This window comes from Amblyomma americanum, chromosome 6 (assembly GCF_052857255.1).
Source record: "Amblyomma americanum isolate KBUSLIRL-KWMA chromosome 6, ASM5285725v1, whole genome shotgun sequence".
Lineage (NCBI taxonomy): Eukaryota > Metazoa > Arthropoda > Arachnida > Ixodida > Ixodidae > Amblyomma > Amblyomma americanum.
The window spans coordinates 62,598,651-62,610,778 of NC_135502.1; the positions used below are offsets into that span (position 1 = coordinate 62,598,651).

Here is a 12,128-nt window from a genome sequence, read left to right on the forward strand (position 1 = left end):
CTCGGCGAAAGAGAAACGAATGCGGACAAAAATGGAAGCAATCCACTTTGTTCGCTACCCCTTTTTTATGTATTCCCACTTGTTAGTTCCTTACTAAGCAGTTTTTATGCTCCTGTTGGTTTGAGCAGACTTCTTGGATCGCTTTCAGTGTTGGGTTTTCTCGTTGTTTTTTTTCTCCTACCATAATCTTTCTCTCCATTGCTTATTGCGGCTGCGAGGAGAGCAGGACATTGAGAATAATTATGTAACTGATGTAGAGCAGTTGAGTAAAGAAATCAATAACAACAACTGGCCTTTAAATGTCCGCGGTGCAGGAGAAGGCCAAGAAGAAAAAAAATTGGCGGTGGTTTAGCTCTCGTTAAACCTGGAGTGACGCGATAGCTACAGCTAGCCAAGTGGAACTTGCTCAGTTCCATTGAAAACTCAGTCTTTCGCCGCTCTGTTTTGCTGGGCGTTCCTTCTTCATCTTCGTCCCACTTGAGATGGCGCATGCGCACAGCTGTGGCAGCTCGGTTTCGATGTCGCGCCGCTCCGTCGGCAGCAGCAGCTGCTCCGCACCACGTGATCAGCCGCGGCACCGCTCCGCCGGAAGCTGCTCCGCACCACGTGACCACTCACGTGACAGCGTGGCTGCGCAGCCACGGGTTGGCGGCGCCGCCACTGCCACAGCGCCGCCACGCTGAAGGCTCGAAATGCTACCGTAATGTAGCTATCGCTACAAAATAGACAGGGCGTATAAGTGCCCCGTTTGGCTTTTCGCACAGGTTTTCCCACCCAGTGCTTGGCGTCCGCCTGTCTATGTTACCTTTGTGGGACACCTTTAACAGCGATTTTGTCTGAGTCGGTTAATGCGTAAAGGTCATGCCCTCTGTTCACCTCGCGTCTCTTGCCAGTGAGGATTGGGTGTCTGCTTAGACTTTCGCAAAGCATTCAGCTAAGCAAAGGGATGATGCGAATGCGAATTCATCAGGCGGCTAGCTGGTGGGTGGTGGTTTGAGGTAAAAGGCATGTCGCTTACTAGCAGTTTTTACGCATGGCCTGCTAGAGTGCGAAAATAAAAATAAATTAATGCCAGCGTCGTTACAGCACACAAACTTAAAGTATAGAGGCAACGACTAACGGAAAGGTACGCGATATTGTAATGTCACTTGCATGTCAGTTGATAGCTTCATGTGTATATTCTCTTCAGGTACTGCATACATTATAATGCACGTAAAAACTGTGAAACAACAGAGGATCTCTGGAAGTCTTCCAGATTTGTTTCTTTGTGTAAATCTATTTTTTTTCGGCATTGAAACAATTGCATGTTCCTTGTGCCTTACCTTGAAAAAATTTGCATTTTTTCTTCCAAATACGCATTCTGTCATGCATGTAGTCAACTATACGTCATGAGACGTTGTCGCATGCTTCTGCAGGTTCAGAAGCCCGTAGCTGGAAGCATGGAAAAAGCTTGTAAAGACCTGCCGAACTTACGACTGCAAAATGTTTTCTGTACAATCGCGACCAACACCCCGATTTGAGAGATCTATCTGAATTAACGCTGAGAAGCGGCGCTTGGCTGGGTGGGCTGCCCCCTACCCAGGGAGGTAAGCTGTATTAACGCCACTCAAACTACGTAAAGTAGCAACATCTACCCTCCTCCGCTTCCGCCTGCCGTTTTGATGCATCAAAAATGGCGCTCAACACACGGCTGGGGAAGATCAGGAGGGCAACCGCCCAGCGCGAGAGAAAATAAAAGAAGCGAGGGGGGTAAGGGGGGGAGGGGACTTCGGAGCGAGATTCTTCAAAGATTGACATTAATTCTCAAAGTTTTAGGGCACTTTATGGTGTAAAGTTGGTTAAAGCCTCTGAAACTTTGTTTTGCCTGGTAGGTAGTGCTTCTGGAGAGCAGCTTCTTTTTCCACCGTGTCTTTTACTTCGATTTCGCGGTCGCTTTTCCGTTACGTTGCTCAGTGGGCTTCTATCGGGGAAGACATTGTGAAGTGTGGAGTTAGGGGTGGGGGGGGGGGGGGGGGGTAATGACGCATTGGTAGCAGAGAGTTGGGTGGAGGTGGGATGAAAGGTGGATCGAGGAGGGTGGTGGTCGGTAAGCGGGCAAGCCCCCTCTATTGAAGGTGCGGTAAGGATGAGCCTTGAACTGGTGCATCGGGATGGTGGAGTCTCCGATCTGCGAAGATTCAGCCAGACGCCGCCATTCCCGCATTGTAACACTTGTACTGAAAAGGCAGTAATCTAGACAAATTTATGTGGTTGTAAGCTACAGCTGATGGAAAGGACGAAGAAAAATATCTGAACTGTGTTATCCTTAGAGGGGTGGTAAATGATTCTGAAACACTACAGCTGCTCCGAAAGCCTTTCATCCGCTGAGGAGTTAACGGAAAACTTTCTCACAAAGCACAGAACACAGGATCAAGGCGGCCTCATGCACTTTGTCCCCTTTATTCAGAGTTTCGCTATCATAGCCACTGGGCACGAACAAGATCAACAGCAAAGAATATGACCCTGTATGTCTTTGAGTGGTTTTATAATTTAACAACGTTATCACCATTATAAGGTGTTTTGCAAAAGTGACAAAAAAAGACTTTTGAACGAAAGTAAAAGCCGTATTATTAACAGTTAAATCTTATGCACATCTTTTGCGGAAATTTCGCAATGTCACCTCAAAGGCGAAGCACAATTCTTGTCATCGTAGCGAATACTTACTATGGCTGGCATCTAAGCATGCCATTAGAATAGAATCACTTTTTGAGCCCGAACGAACACTAGCAGACAACAATACCGTAACCGTAGTCAAGAGTTTGACGAAACGTCGTCTGGTCAGGTAGAGGCATAATAAAAACATAGGGTCACTGACCAAGTCAAAATTTTAAAGAAACGTATTGACGTGAACAAGGAAGCCGTAGGGCTTCCGAAACGTCAATACGTTTCTTTAAAATTTTGACTTGGTCAGTGACCCTATGTTTTTATTATAATACCGTAACCAATATACAGCTACACTTCCGGCCACACAACTTTCCGGTTGAGTAAGTTCTCACTCATCCTCAAGTTATCCAGAAGACTGCGCAAACGGATGCGCAATGGCGCAACCTCGTCCGCAGCGTTCAAACGCAGTCCGAACTTGGTCTGCAAGAGCTGCAGTATGTCATCTTCGTCGCGCATCACTCGCTTTTCCACTATGCCGGCAGAGGGAGACCACCGGACAAACCTGTCATTCATAAGGCTAAGCCAACAGCCGTCGGCCTTAGACCGCCGGCCCGCCAGGAGCATTCGTCGCAAAGCACTGTCCGGGTAAGTCGAAGAATACCAGTTGAGAGTAACGAAGTCTATCCAGTCCAGATTGTAGGGTTCGACGGTATAGAAAATTTTCCAACCGCCACTGCTGGTAGGGACTGCAACGTCTATTCTCCCCGCATGCTCCGAGCTGTGAATTACCCGGAAAGGCGACGCATCACCTTGTAGAGGAAGAGCTCGGTGCAATCCGATCAGGGCCATGCCGACGTCAGCGAGACAGCGGTCGCCGTTGGATAGCTCTACGCTAAGCACCATGTGGCAGAGCCGCGTCCGCTTAGGCGAGTCGTCCGGAGTCGTTAGACGAGGGCGGGCAGCGCGTGGCTGCACGCGGTAACCGAGTGCCTGCAGTAGTCGGCCGAAGAAGCAGTTGAGCTCGAAGCAGTAGCCTCCGCGGCCACGCCGCGTCACCTTGCTGAAGACGATCTCTGCATCCAGGCTGATGTGTCGTTCCAGTAGAACGTCCAGGTTTTCGAAAGTGGCCCGTTCTAATTGCGCCCTCACGAGGAGGTCGAGGTTGTCCAGGTTCGGTTCGGTGGGCTTGGAGACTCCTAAATACCTTAAATAGTCCTCTACTCGTTCGTCAGACAAAGCTTCCATTTAAGAGGTCCGGTGATTAAGTTCATTTTCTGCAAACAATCTTGCGTGGTTGTGCGCGAGATAGATTCTTTTCCTTCAAGGGCTCGCTGCGTTGCCTGAAAGCGTAGAGCGGATGGCCTTGAAGCTTTCTGAGAAAATTCGGTACGCGGGGGAAAACAAGATGGGGATCACCTACCAAATAATACTGCCAGGCAGCTAACACTCGCGAATGCGACTACAGAGCTGCACAATCCGAGGCTTCCACATGGCCTACATGAGGATGTGACGTGGTTGAATGTGAGGGATGCTCTTCCTTGTGTTTTTTATTCTGAGCGCTAACAGCTGCTGCATGTGCGCATGAACTCCGCAATGGTAAAGCAAATCGCGCAGGAAATTTCACGTAGCGTATTTCCTGCGGAACAGCTCAGAGCAAGTACAAAGAACGCGTTCTCTATGGGCTTGCTAAACGTTTCATCTGAAACGCATGAAAGAACAACAAAACGAATTCGCACGTGTGTTTCTGACTTTGCCCCAGTGTCCTTGATACGCTACACGGAATACGTTTCGACGCGCCACCTAAGCTTTTTGCACGTGCTACTCACGGCACGGAGACTGCTGATATTTTAAAGACTAATACGCGAAATATTTTCTGCAGTGAAGCAGGGAACGTTTGGCTCGCTTTCTTTTTCTCGTCCGGCCCAATATTCTGCCATAATACACATGTACTGTAATTCTCCTGTTACATGGGCAGCGTTAACCGCGGGTAATGTGACAACGGTTACGCGAAGCCGGAGTTCGCCGCTAACCACAGTTATCGCTTATCGAGACGTGGCAAACTCGGTTTTCATCGTTAACTGAGAAAATGGTGGTGTGTTAGGACGAACGGTGCCCCTATCGTCTTCCAAATGCGAAAAGCGCTCTAGCTGGCCAACTTCAACAACGTGCTATTGCAATCAGAATATTACGCGAGAGCGTATACAGGTCATTTAGGTTGAAAAGCCGTCAGCGTAGTCGGCACCGTCTGTCAGAAATAATCTGGGGCTGCGTAAAAAAAATTGTGTCACGGTAATTTATGATTATAGTTATTGATTATTGACTGATGTGTGATACGCGATCAAGAGTTAATGAAATCTTTGTAATTAATTATATAATTAAAGTTATGAAAAATAAAAAAAAATTGAAAAAGGGAGATTCAAAAGTGTCAAAATGCTCAGAATGAAAACCCAATGCTGGATGACGCAAATTAAACAAATTAAAAAAATTAGAGTGTGTAATTGTTCAATCATAACATAGATACAATTAAAAAAATAAAAATCTATTCAAAGGTGTCAAACTTCTCAGAATGAAAGCCTAGCCCGCTACGTTTTCGTGTCATATTCTTAAGGCGGAGCTAAATTGTTCTCCCCAATTTTTCTACCAGTGCCTCACATGAGAATCAAATAGTAGCGCAACGTGGAATGGACTGCAGTGAAATAAAGCTGACGCCTAATTTTGATTGGTAGCAAAGAGCGAAACTGGTTCAATTTTCGAATCCATTTAGTTGTAGCACGGTTCACGACCAGAATATGCGGTGTCCAACGAAGATTTCCGTGCACATGCACACCAAAAAATTTTACTTCCGTACCGCGCACCAAAAGTCGAGACGGAAAATGTATTGAATTACATAGATGGATCGGCCTGTTGATTGAAGGGAATATGACATATTTATTTTTATTAACGCTGATCGCATGCTGATTGGCCGTAAAGCACGGAGACTGATTCTTGAGCCACACGTTTATAGCAGTAATTTCAATTGACAAATCTTGACCAGAACAAAAAACGTTGGGGTAATCCGCGTAAAGGATCGTTTCTGGAGTACCTGGCATGAACGCATTGTCATTGATATTAGAGAATAAACTGTAGAGGAACCAGAATGGAGCTTCGCGGTGCACCATATTTTATGGTCGTATATTTAGGGGAATCCCTTAAGGTGGAATAGATTTGAAAAAAAGGGAGTAATTACTCATGGACATCCAACCAAGCGCAGCTATACAGCTACAAAGGAAAGCTCTGCAGCTTTCTCAGAAACTTTGTAGTTTAAAAAAATTTCTTCCCGGTTCGGGGTTTGCACACGGAACTATCGCTTCGCCGGAACAATCCCACTACCAACTGAGCTAAGCGGGACGGCAAGCTTGTGGTAGGGCAAGAGTGAATTGGTCAATAACTCGAAGTGGGAACAGTGTTGGTCAAATGTCTTAGGGGAATCCCACAAGGTGGAGTAGATTGAAAATAGCGGAGTAATTCATCATTGGCCTCCACCGAAGGGCAGCCACACGGCTACAGAGGAAAGCTCTGCAACTTTCTCACGAACTTTCTAGCTAAAGAAAAATTTGTCCTTGTCCGAAGTTTGAACCGATGACCAGGGCTTGACGGTACGAGTCGCTCTACCAACAGAGCTAACCGGGACAATGATCGTGAGGCGGCACAGTGACGTCGATGAAAGAAGAAAGATCCTCGCTGTAAGTAAGACACGCTTCTACAGCGCATGCCTCCAAATACACACCATACCACGACTTGCTTCAACAAACTCAATGCGTCACGAGGCTTCTTTATTTCCTTCGCCTCGTCGCATGAAGGATCTAGTCTTCGCGCCTTAGACAAGCATTTAGCTCGGCGCCACGGCAGCGGATGCGACACTGCAAGATGTGCTACAGCGTCAGGTGATAGAGGGCTGGAGCACATGGAGATATGGAGGCACCGGAGTCGGCAGTTATATGGCAGCCCTTGGGGAACTGGGTGCGGACGTGTTAGGAAGGCACTCTGCTGGAAGTTTGCCGCGATTTTGCAAGGAGGCGTACACGCGAAGCACTCTTGCGCGAGACGCGGGCCAACGTATGTGCATCCCTCAGCGAACTCAAACATATGCAGGATCGGGCTTGTGGTAATTAAGCGGCTGTTTAAATGCGCCCGTGGTCTGTGTGTTACACCAAGACGCGACACTGAGCTGGGAAAATAGGATGAGCGAGGTCAGAACACCGCTACCTTGCTTGCTCTCCCGATATTCAATATCTTTTTTGCTGTTTGGCAAAGAAACTTTCTGATTTTGGGTTCCATATTTACTGCGGTAAAGACGGGACAGAAGGAACACACACAAGTCACACAACAGAACGCTGTTTAGCGGTACGGTGAATACACTTTGATAGCTGGTGCCACTGGATCTTTGAATGATCTGGTCCCGCATAGAAATGTACCACAACCTTCATGTGTTCCCTGTATGCTCGCACATACTGCAGCAATTCCGACCTAACAAGCTTGCAGAGTCTTCTTCCATGGCTTGCTGAGGGTTGAACACCACCAAATAGGGCGGAAAGGTCGGCTGGCTGCAGCAAGTGCGAGCGTAAAGGGAGCACCTGAAGGTCATGGTACATTTACATGCGGAACCAGATCATTCAAAGATCCAGCGGCACCAGTTATGAAGGTGTATTCACCGTACCACTAAACAGCGCTCTGTTGTATGCCTTGTGTGTGTTCCTCAGCGCTCTGTTGCGTGACTTATGTGTGTGTTCCTTCTGTCCCGTCTTTAGCGCTGTAGATATGAAAGTTGAAAACCAAATCGCCCAGCATACTGTACTCTGCTTTTGGGGGCGAATTTTTCGGTCTCCTACGAAGGTGGTGCTAGAAGGCGCCACATTCCCTCTCTTTTCTCCTTGTCGAAAATGTTTTCAGTTCTCCGCCAGCATGTGTTGTTGGTAGAGTGCCATGCGGCTATGCCACGAACTGAAGATTGGCGTTTCTTACGCGTCAAGCGTGAAAGCATGCATGGAGAAACACGTTCTCGGTTCGGGTGGGCACATAGGAAAGAAAATACCCCGTATATGCATGAAAGAGCTTTTTTAGTATGTCGGCTGGCTTCTGCTTTTTTTTCGACCATAACCTGTTGTGTGGCTCAAACAATGAAATTTTGTGGCACTTAGTTACCGGTAGTAGAACTTTCTGACGGACTAGTTGGCACATCTCTATTAAACAGCGTGCGCTAACAGGACGTACTACATAGGAAACTTGGCGCTTCTTTTCTCTGTCTCCAAGTTTCCCGTGTACGTCCTGTTAGCACACGCTGTTTATTAGTTACCGGTCATCAAGAGAACAAAAGCTCACAAAGATGGTTGTTATCTGGTGCACCGCTCACACATCACACAGGCCTGTCTTCTAGAGGTACCGTAGGATCTATCAACGAGAACGGGCTTTTTCAAGAAAGGCTCTTACAAAACGGACAAGGATGGGAAGCCTTAATCATATTCTATAAAAAAGGAAAAAGAAGCATACTCAATGACAACAGTGTGACAGGGGAGCACAATAACTAAATAACAAGAAATTAGTCTCCAACAAATAAACCCCAAAATATGCTCGACTCCTGAGGTAAAAAGAGGCTATTTCTGAGTTCTGCCACCCAATGTTTATATTACAGAGTTATGATTGGTTAGAATGCTGCATTTAAGTATCGAGACGCCTTTACCACGCCCCCGTGAATAAAGATTACGCTCTTTTTTATCACTCTGCATTGGTTCTTTGGTCACCAGCATAGCGGCTGCTGTAATGAGCGTCGTGTTCGCGTTTATTCCGCCGCCGATCATATTCTCTAGCCGGAGCTAGACACAGGTAGCTCTTAGAGTTCCGCGGCTTCTTTTTGCGGTGTTAGTTGGCATTAACTCTTTCCAAAGCTTTGAGCCGTTCGTGCTGGCGTCCGCAATCTAACCGCAAGACACCTGTTCATAAAAATGCACTCCCTGCCAAACCAGCCACCATTACACGTTTACGAGGCGGATGCGCTAAACACTACTTTAACATTCTTTAACTTCACCCTTCAGGCAGACAGCGTCGGTTTATTCAATACCGTATAGCGCTACAAATCAAAACCGACCCCAAAGTAGTCGCGACATCATGGAAAAGAGGCTTCAACATCATTTTTCAAAACAAAGATGTTGTAATGGGACCGACAGGCGCAGCGCAGCGATGAAGCGGACGAGTTCAAGCGGGTCAACGAAGAAGCAGACGAAGTGCAGCTGGGGTTTTCGAACGACGCCTGTGAGTGTGCCCGTTGTGTCGCCGGTCAACCAAGATCAACAGACCTGTGCTTCAAATAAACGCCTTGACACTTGGTGGAGGTGCCTCGGTTCCCGTCCCGGTCCTCATCCTGGAACTTCGAAGTGGAACGCTCCTCGTCTCCGCCACCATGCCGGAAGGTCCGAGTGAACCATCGCAGCCCATCCCTGCCACCGTACTCTGTCACGGGGTGCAGCGCCAGCGTGACCCGTCTCCATTTAGTGGCACCGATGACCAAGACGTCGACGATTGGCTGGCCTCTTATGAGCGCATCAGCACTTACAATCGGTGGGACGATTCCGTGAAACTTAGCAACGTCCTATTCTATCTAACGGACGTTGCCAATCTATGGTTTCGCAACCATGAGGCCGACCTTCCCACCTGGTCGTCCTTTAAAACGAGCTTCGCCGACGTTTTCGGCCGCCCCGCCGTCCGGAAGCTTCGCGCCGAGCAACGTCTTCGTGCTCGATCTCAGCTCCCTTCCGAGACGTTCACAAGCTACATCGAGGACATTGTTGACCTGTGCAAGCGTGTCAACCCCTCCATGTCCGAAGCGGATAAAGTCAACCACATACTTAAAGGCATAGCCGATGACGCTTTCCAGATGCTGCTGGCGAAGAACCCCACCTCCGTCGCTACCGTCATCCAGCTGTGCCAAAGCTTCGACGAACTCCGCAAGCAACGCGCCTCTACGCGGCAGTCCGGCGCGCCTGCGGGGGGTCTTGCTGGCTTGGCCCTTGGTGGCTCGTCTGCTGAGCAGTCCCTGTTCATGCAGCAGGTTAAAGACTTCATCCGCGAAGAGATCGCTCGCCAGCTTTCTCTGCTGCATCACATTCCCGACCCCGTCTGCCCTCCGCACGACCTGGCGCCATCTCTCACTCCCACTATCCGTCGTGTTATTCAGGAGCAGGTCGCTGCAGTTCTGCCATCCAGTCCCCCACCGCCTCCTGTGGCAGCGCCGCTCACCTATGCTGAAGCAGTCACCGGTACACGGCGCTCGCCCACCTCTGCCGCCTACCCTAGCAGCCCGGCCTTTTATGCTCCACCGCCGTCTATACCCCCGCCGCAGGCCCCGGTTCGTCGACCCCGCCGAAACCCTACGAACCCCTGGCGTACCGAGGACAATCGACCGATATGCTATTCCTGCGGTCTTCCGGGCCATGTCGCACGCTTTTGCCGTCAGCGATCTCCTCGTTCTGGCGATTTCATGCGCAATTTCCGCTACGATTCCGGGCCGCCCTTGCCTAATGTCTCTTCTGCCTCCTCTACACATCGCTCCCAGTACCCTACTCGCCGCTCGCCTTCCCCTCGTCGACGTTCCATTTCTCCGATGCTCCGCCGCCCGGACCCTCTCCCAGAGGAAAACTGACTGCCGCAGTTCAGGAGGCAAGAACTGCGTGTTTTGCGAACTTTTTAAGTCCTCCGTGTTCTCCTGCTAACGTGATTGAGGTGTCTGTTGAAGGCGTCCCCGTTCTCGCGCTCGTCGACACGGGTGCTGCAGTGTCCGTAATTAGTGATGCTCTTCGCCGCAAACTTCGTAAGGTGACAACGCCGCTGTCTGACTTTTCACTACGTACGGCCACCTCTCAGCGCATCCACCCCATCGCAGCCTGCACGGTCCGCGTTTCTATAAACGACGTCGCCTATACCATCGAGTTTGTTGTGCTGACCGCCTGCTCTCACGATGTCATCCTCGGCTGCGATTTCCTCTCGACCCACCGTGCTGTGATTGATTGTGCCCGTGCGGAACTTGAGCTTTCTCCCCTATGTGATGTTTCGTTGCGTGACCTACCTGTGCGCTCCGCTAAGCTTCTGGTAGCTGCCGACACCGACATACCTCCCTCCTCTTCAGCCCTCGTTCCGCTCCGCCCCGACTCTTTCCTCAGCGGCCCTGTTCTTTTCACACCTACCGCAGCAGCCACTCGCCATCAGCGCCTCCTCATTCCATTCGCCGTTGTCTCGATTTCCGATGGCCACTGCGCCATCTATGTCACCAACCCATTTTCTTGCCCGTCGTTTGTTCTTCGCGGCGAATGCCTCGGCTCTATTGAAGAACTGGACCCTGCTCTTGCTTCCGAGTTCTCCGATACCCGTGCCTGCTCCCCAGTTACTGCCTTAGCCTGTTGTGCGACAGCGCCCGATCCGATTTCCATCGACGTCTTTCGTCGTAACATCGCTCCCGACCTTCCGTCCGCTTACCGTGACCAACTCTTGGAACTTCTCTGCCGCTTCCGCAACTCTTTCGACCTTTCCCAGCCCTCCTTGGGGCGCGCATTGGCCGTCTCTCACACAATTGACACTGGTACCCACGCTCCCTTGCGTCAGCGACCGTACCGAGTCTCGCCGAGCGAGCGCCGCGTCATCCGTGACAATGTTGACGACATGCTTCGGCGCGGCATAATACAGCCTTCTCACAGCCCTTGGGCCTCTCCTGTTGTCCTGGTGACGAAAAAAGATGGCTCCATCAGGTTCTGTGTGGACTACCGCCGTCTCAACAAGATCACACGCAAGGATGTTTATCCTCTACCCCGAATCGACGACGCACTGGATTGCTTGCAGGGAGCGGAGTATTTTTCATCCCTCGACTTACGCTCCGGCTACTGGCAGGTCCCGATGGCAGCGAACGACAGGCCGAAAACCGCTTTCGTCACCCCAGACGGCTTGTATGAGTTCAATGTGATGCCATTCGGCCTCTGCAATGCTCCAGCCACATTCGAAAGGATGATGGACACTATTCTCAGTGGCCTCAAATGGGAAGCTTGTCTGTGTTACCTAGATGACATTGTCGTTTTTTCCAAAGATTTTCCTTCCCATCTGCACCGCCTTCAGCGCGTACTCACTAGCCTTACTGACGCCGGCCTCCAACTAAACTTGAAAAAATGTTACTTCGGTGCAACGCAGCTCACAATATTAGGCCATGTCATCTCCAAAGACGGCGTTCTACCTGACCCAGCCAAACTTCGCGCCGTCGCTGACTTCCCCAAACCAACCACCTTAAAAGACCTTCGCAGTTTTATAGGCTTATGCTCATATTTTCGCCGCTTCATCCGAAATTTCGCCAGTATCATCGCCCCTTTAACGCAGCTTCTTGCCGGCAGCCCGAACCTTTCGTCTTGGTCCCCCGCCTGCGATACCGCGTTCAGCACTTTACGCCGCCTGCTGGTCTCTCCCCCCATCCTTCG

At 49.8% G+C, this 12,128-nt stretch overlaps 1 protein-coding gene across 1 annotated transcript; it reads right to left on the minus strand.

Moving 5' to 3' along the window:
* Positions 1 to 2,991: 2,991 nt before the first annotated feature.
* Positions 2,992 to 3,888, minus strand: LOC144095308 (arylamine N-acetyltransferase-like). The gene has a single exon (XM_077629082.1). The coding sequence runs from the start codon at positions 3,886 to 3,888 to the stop codon at positions 2,992 to 2,994; it is 897 nt and encodes a 298-aa protein (XP_077485208.1).
* Between the last annotated feature and the right edge of the window lie 8,240 nt (positions 3,889 to 12,128).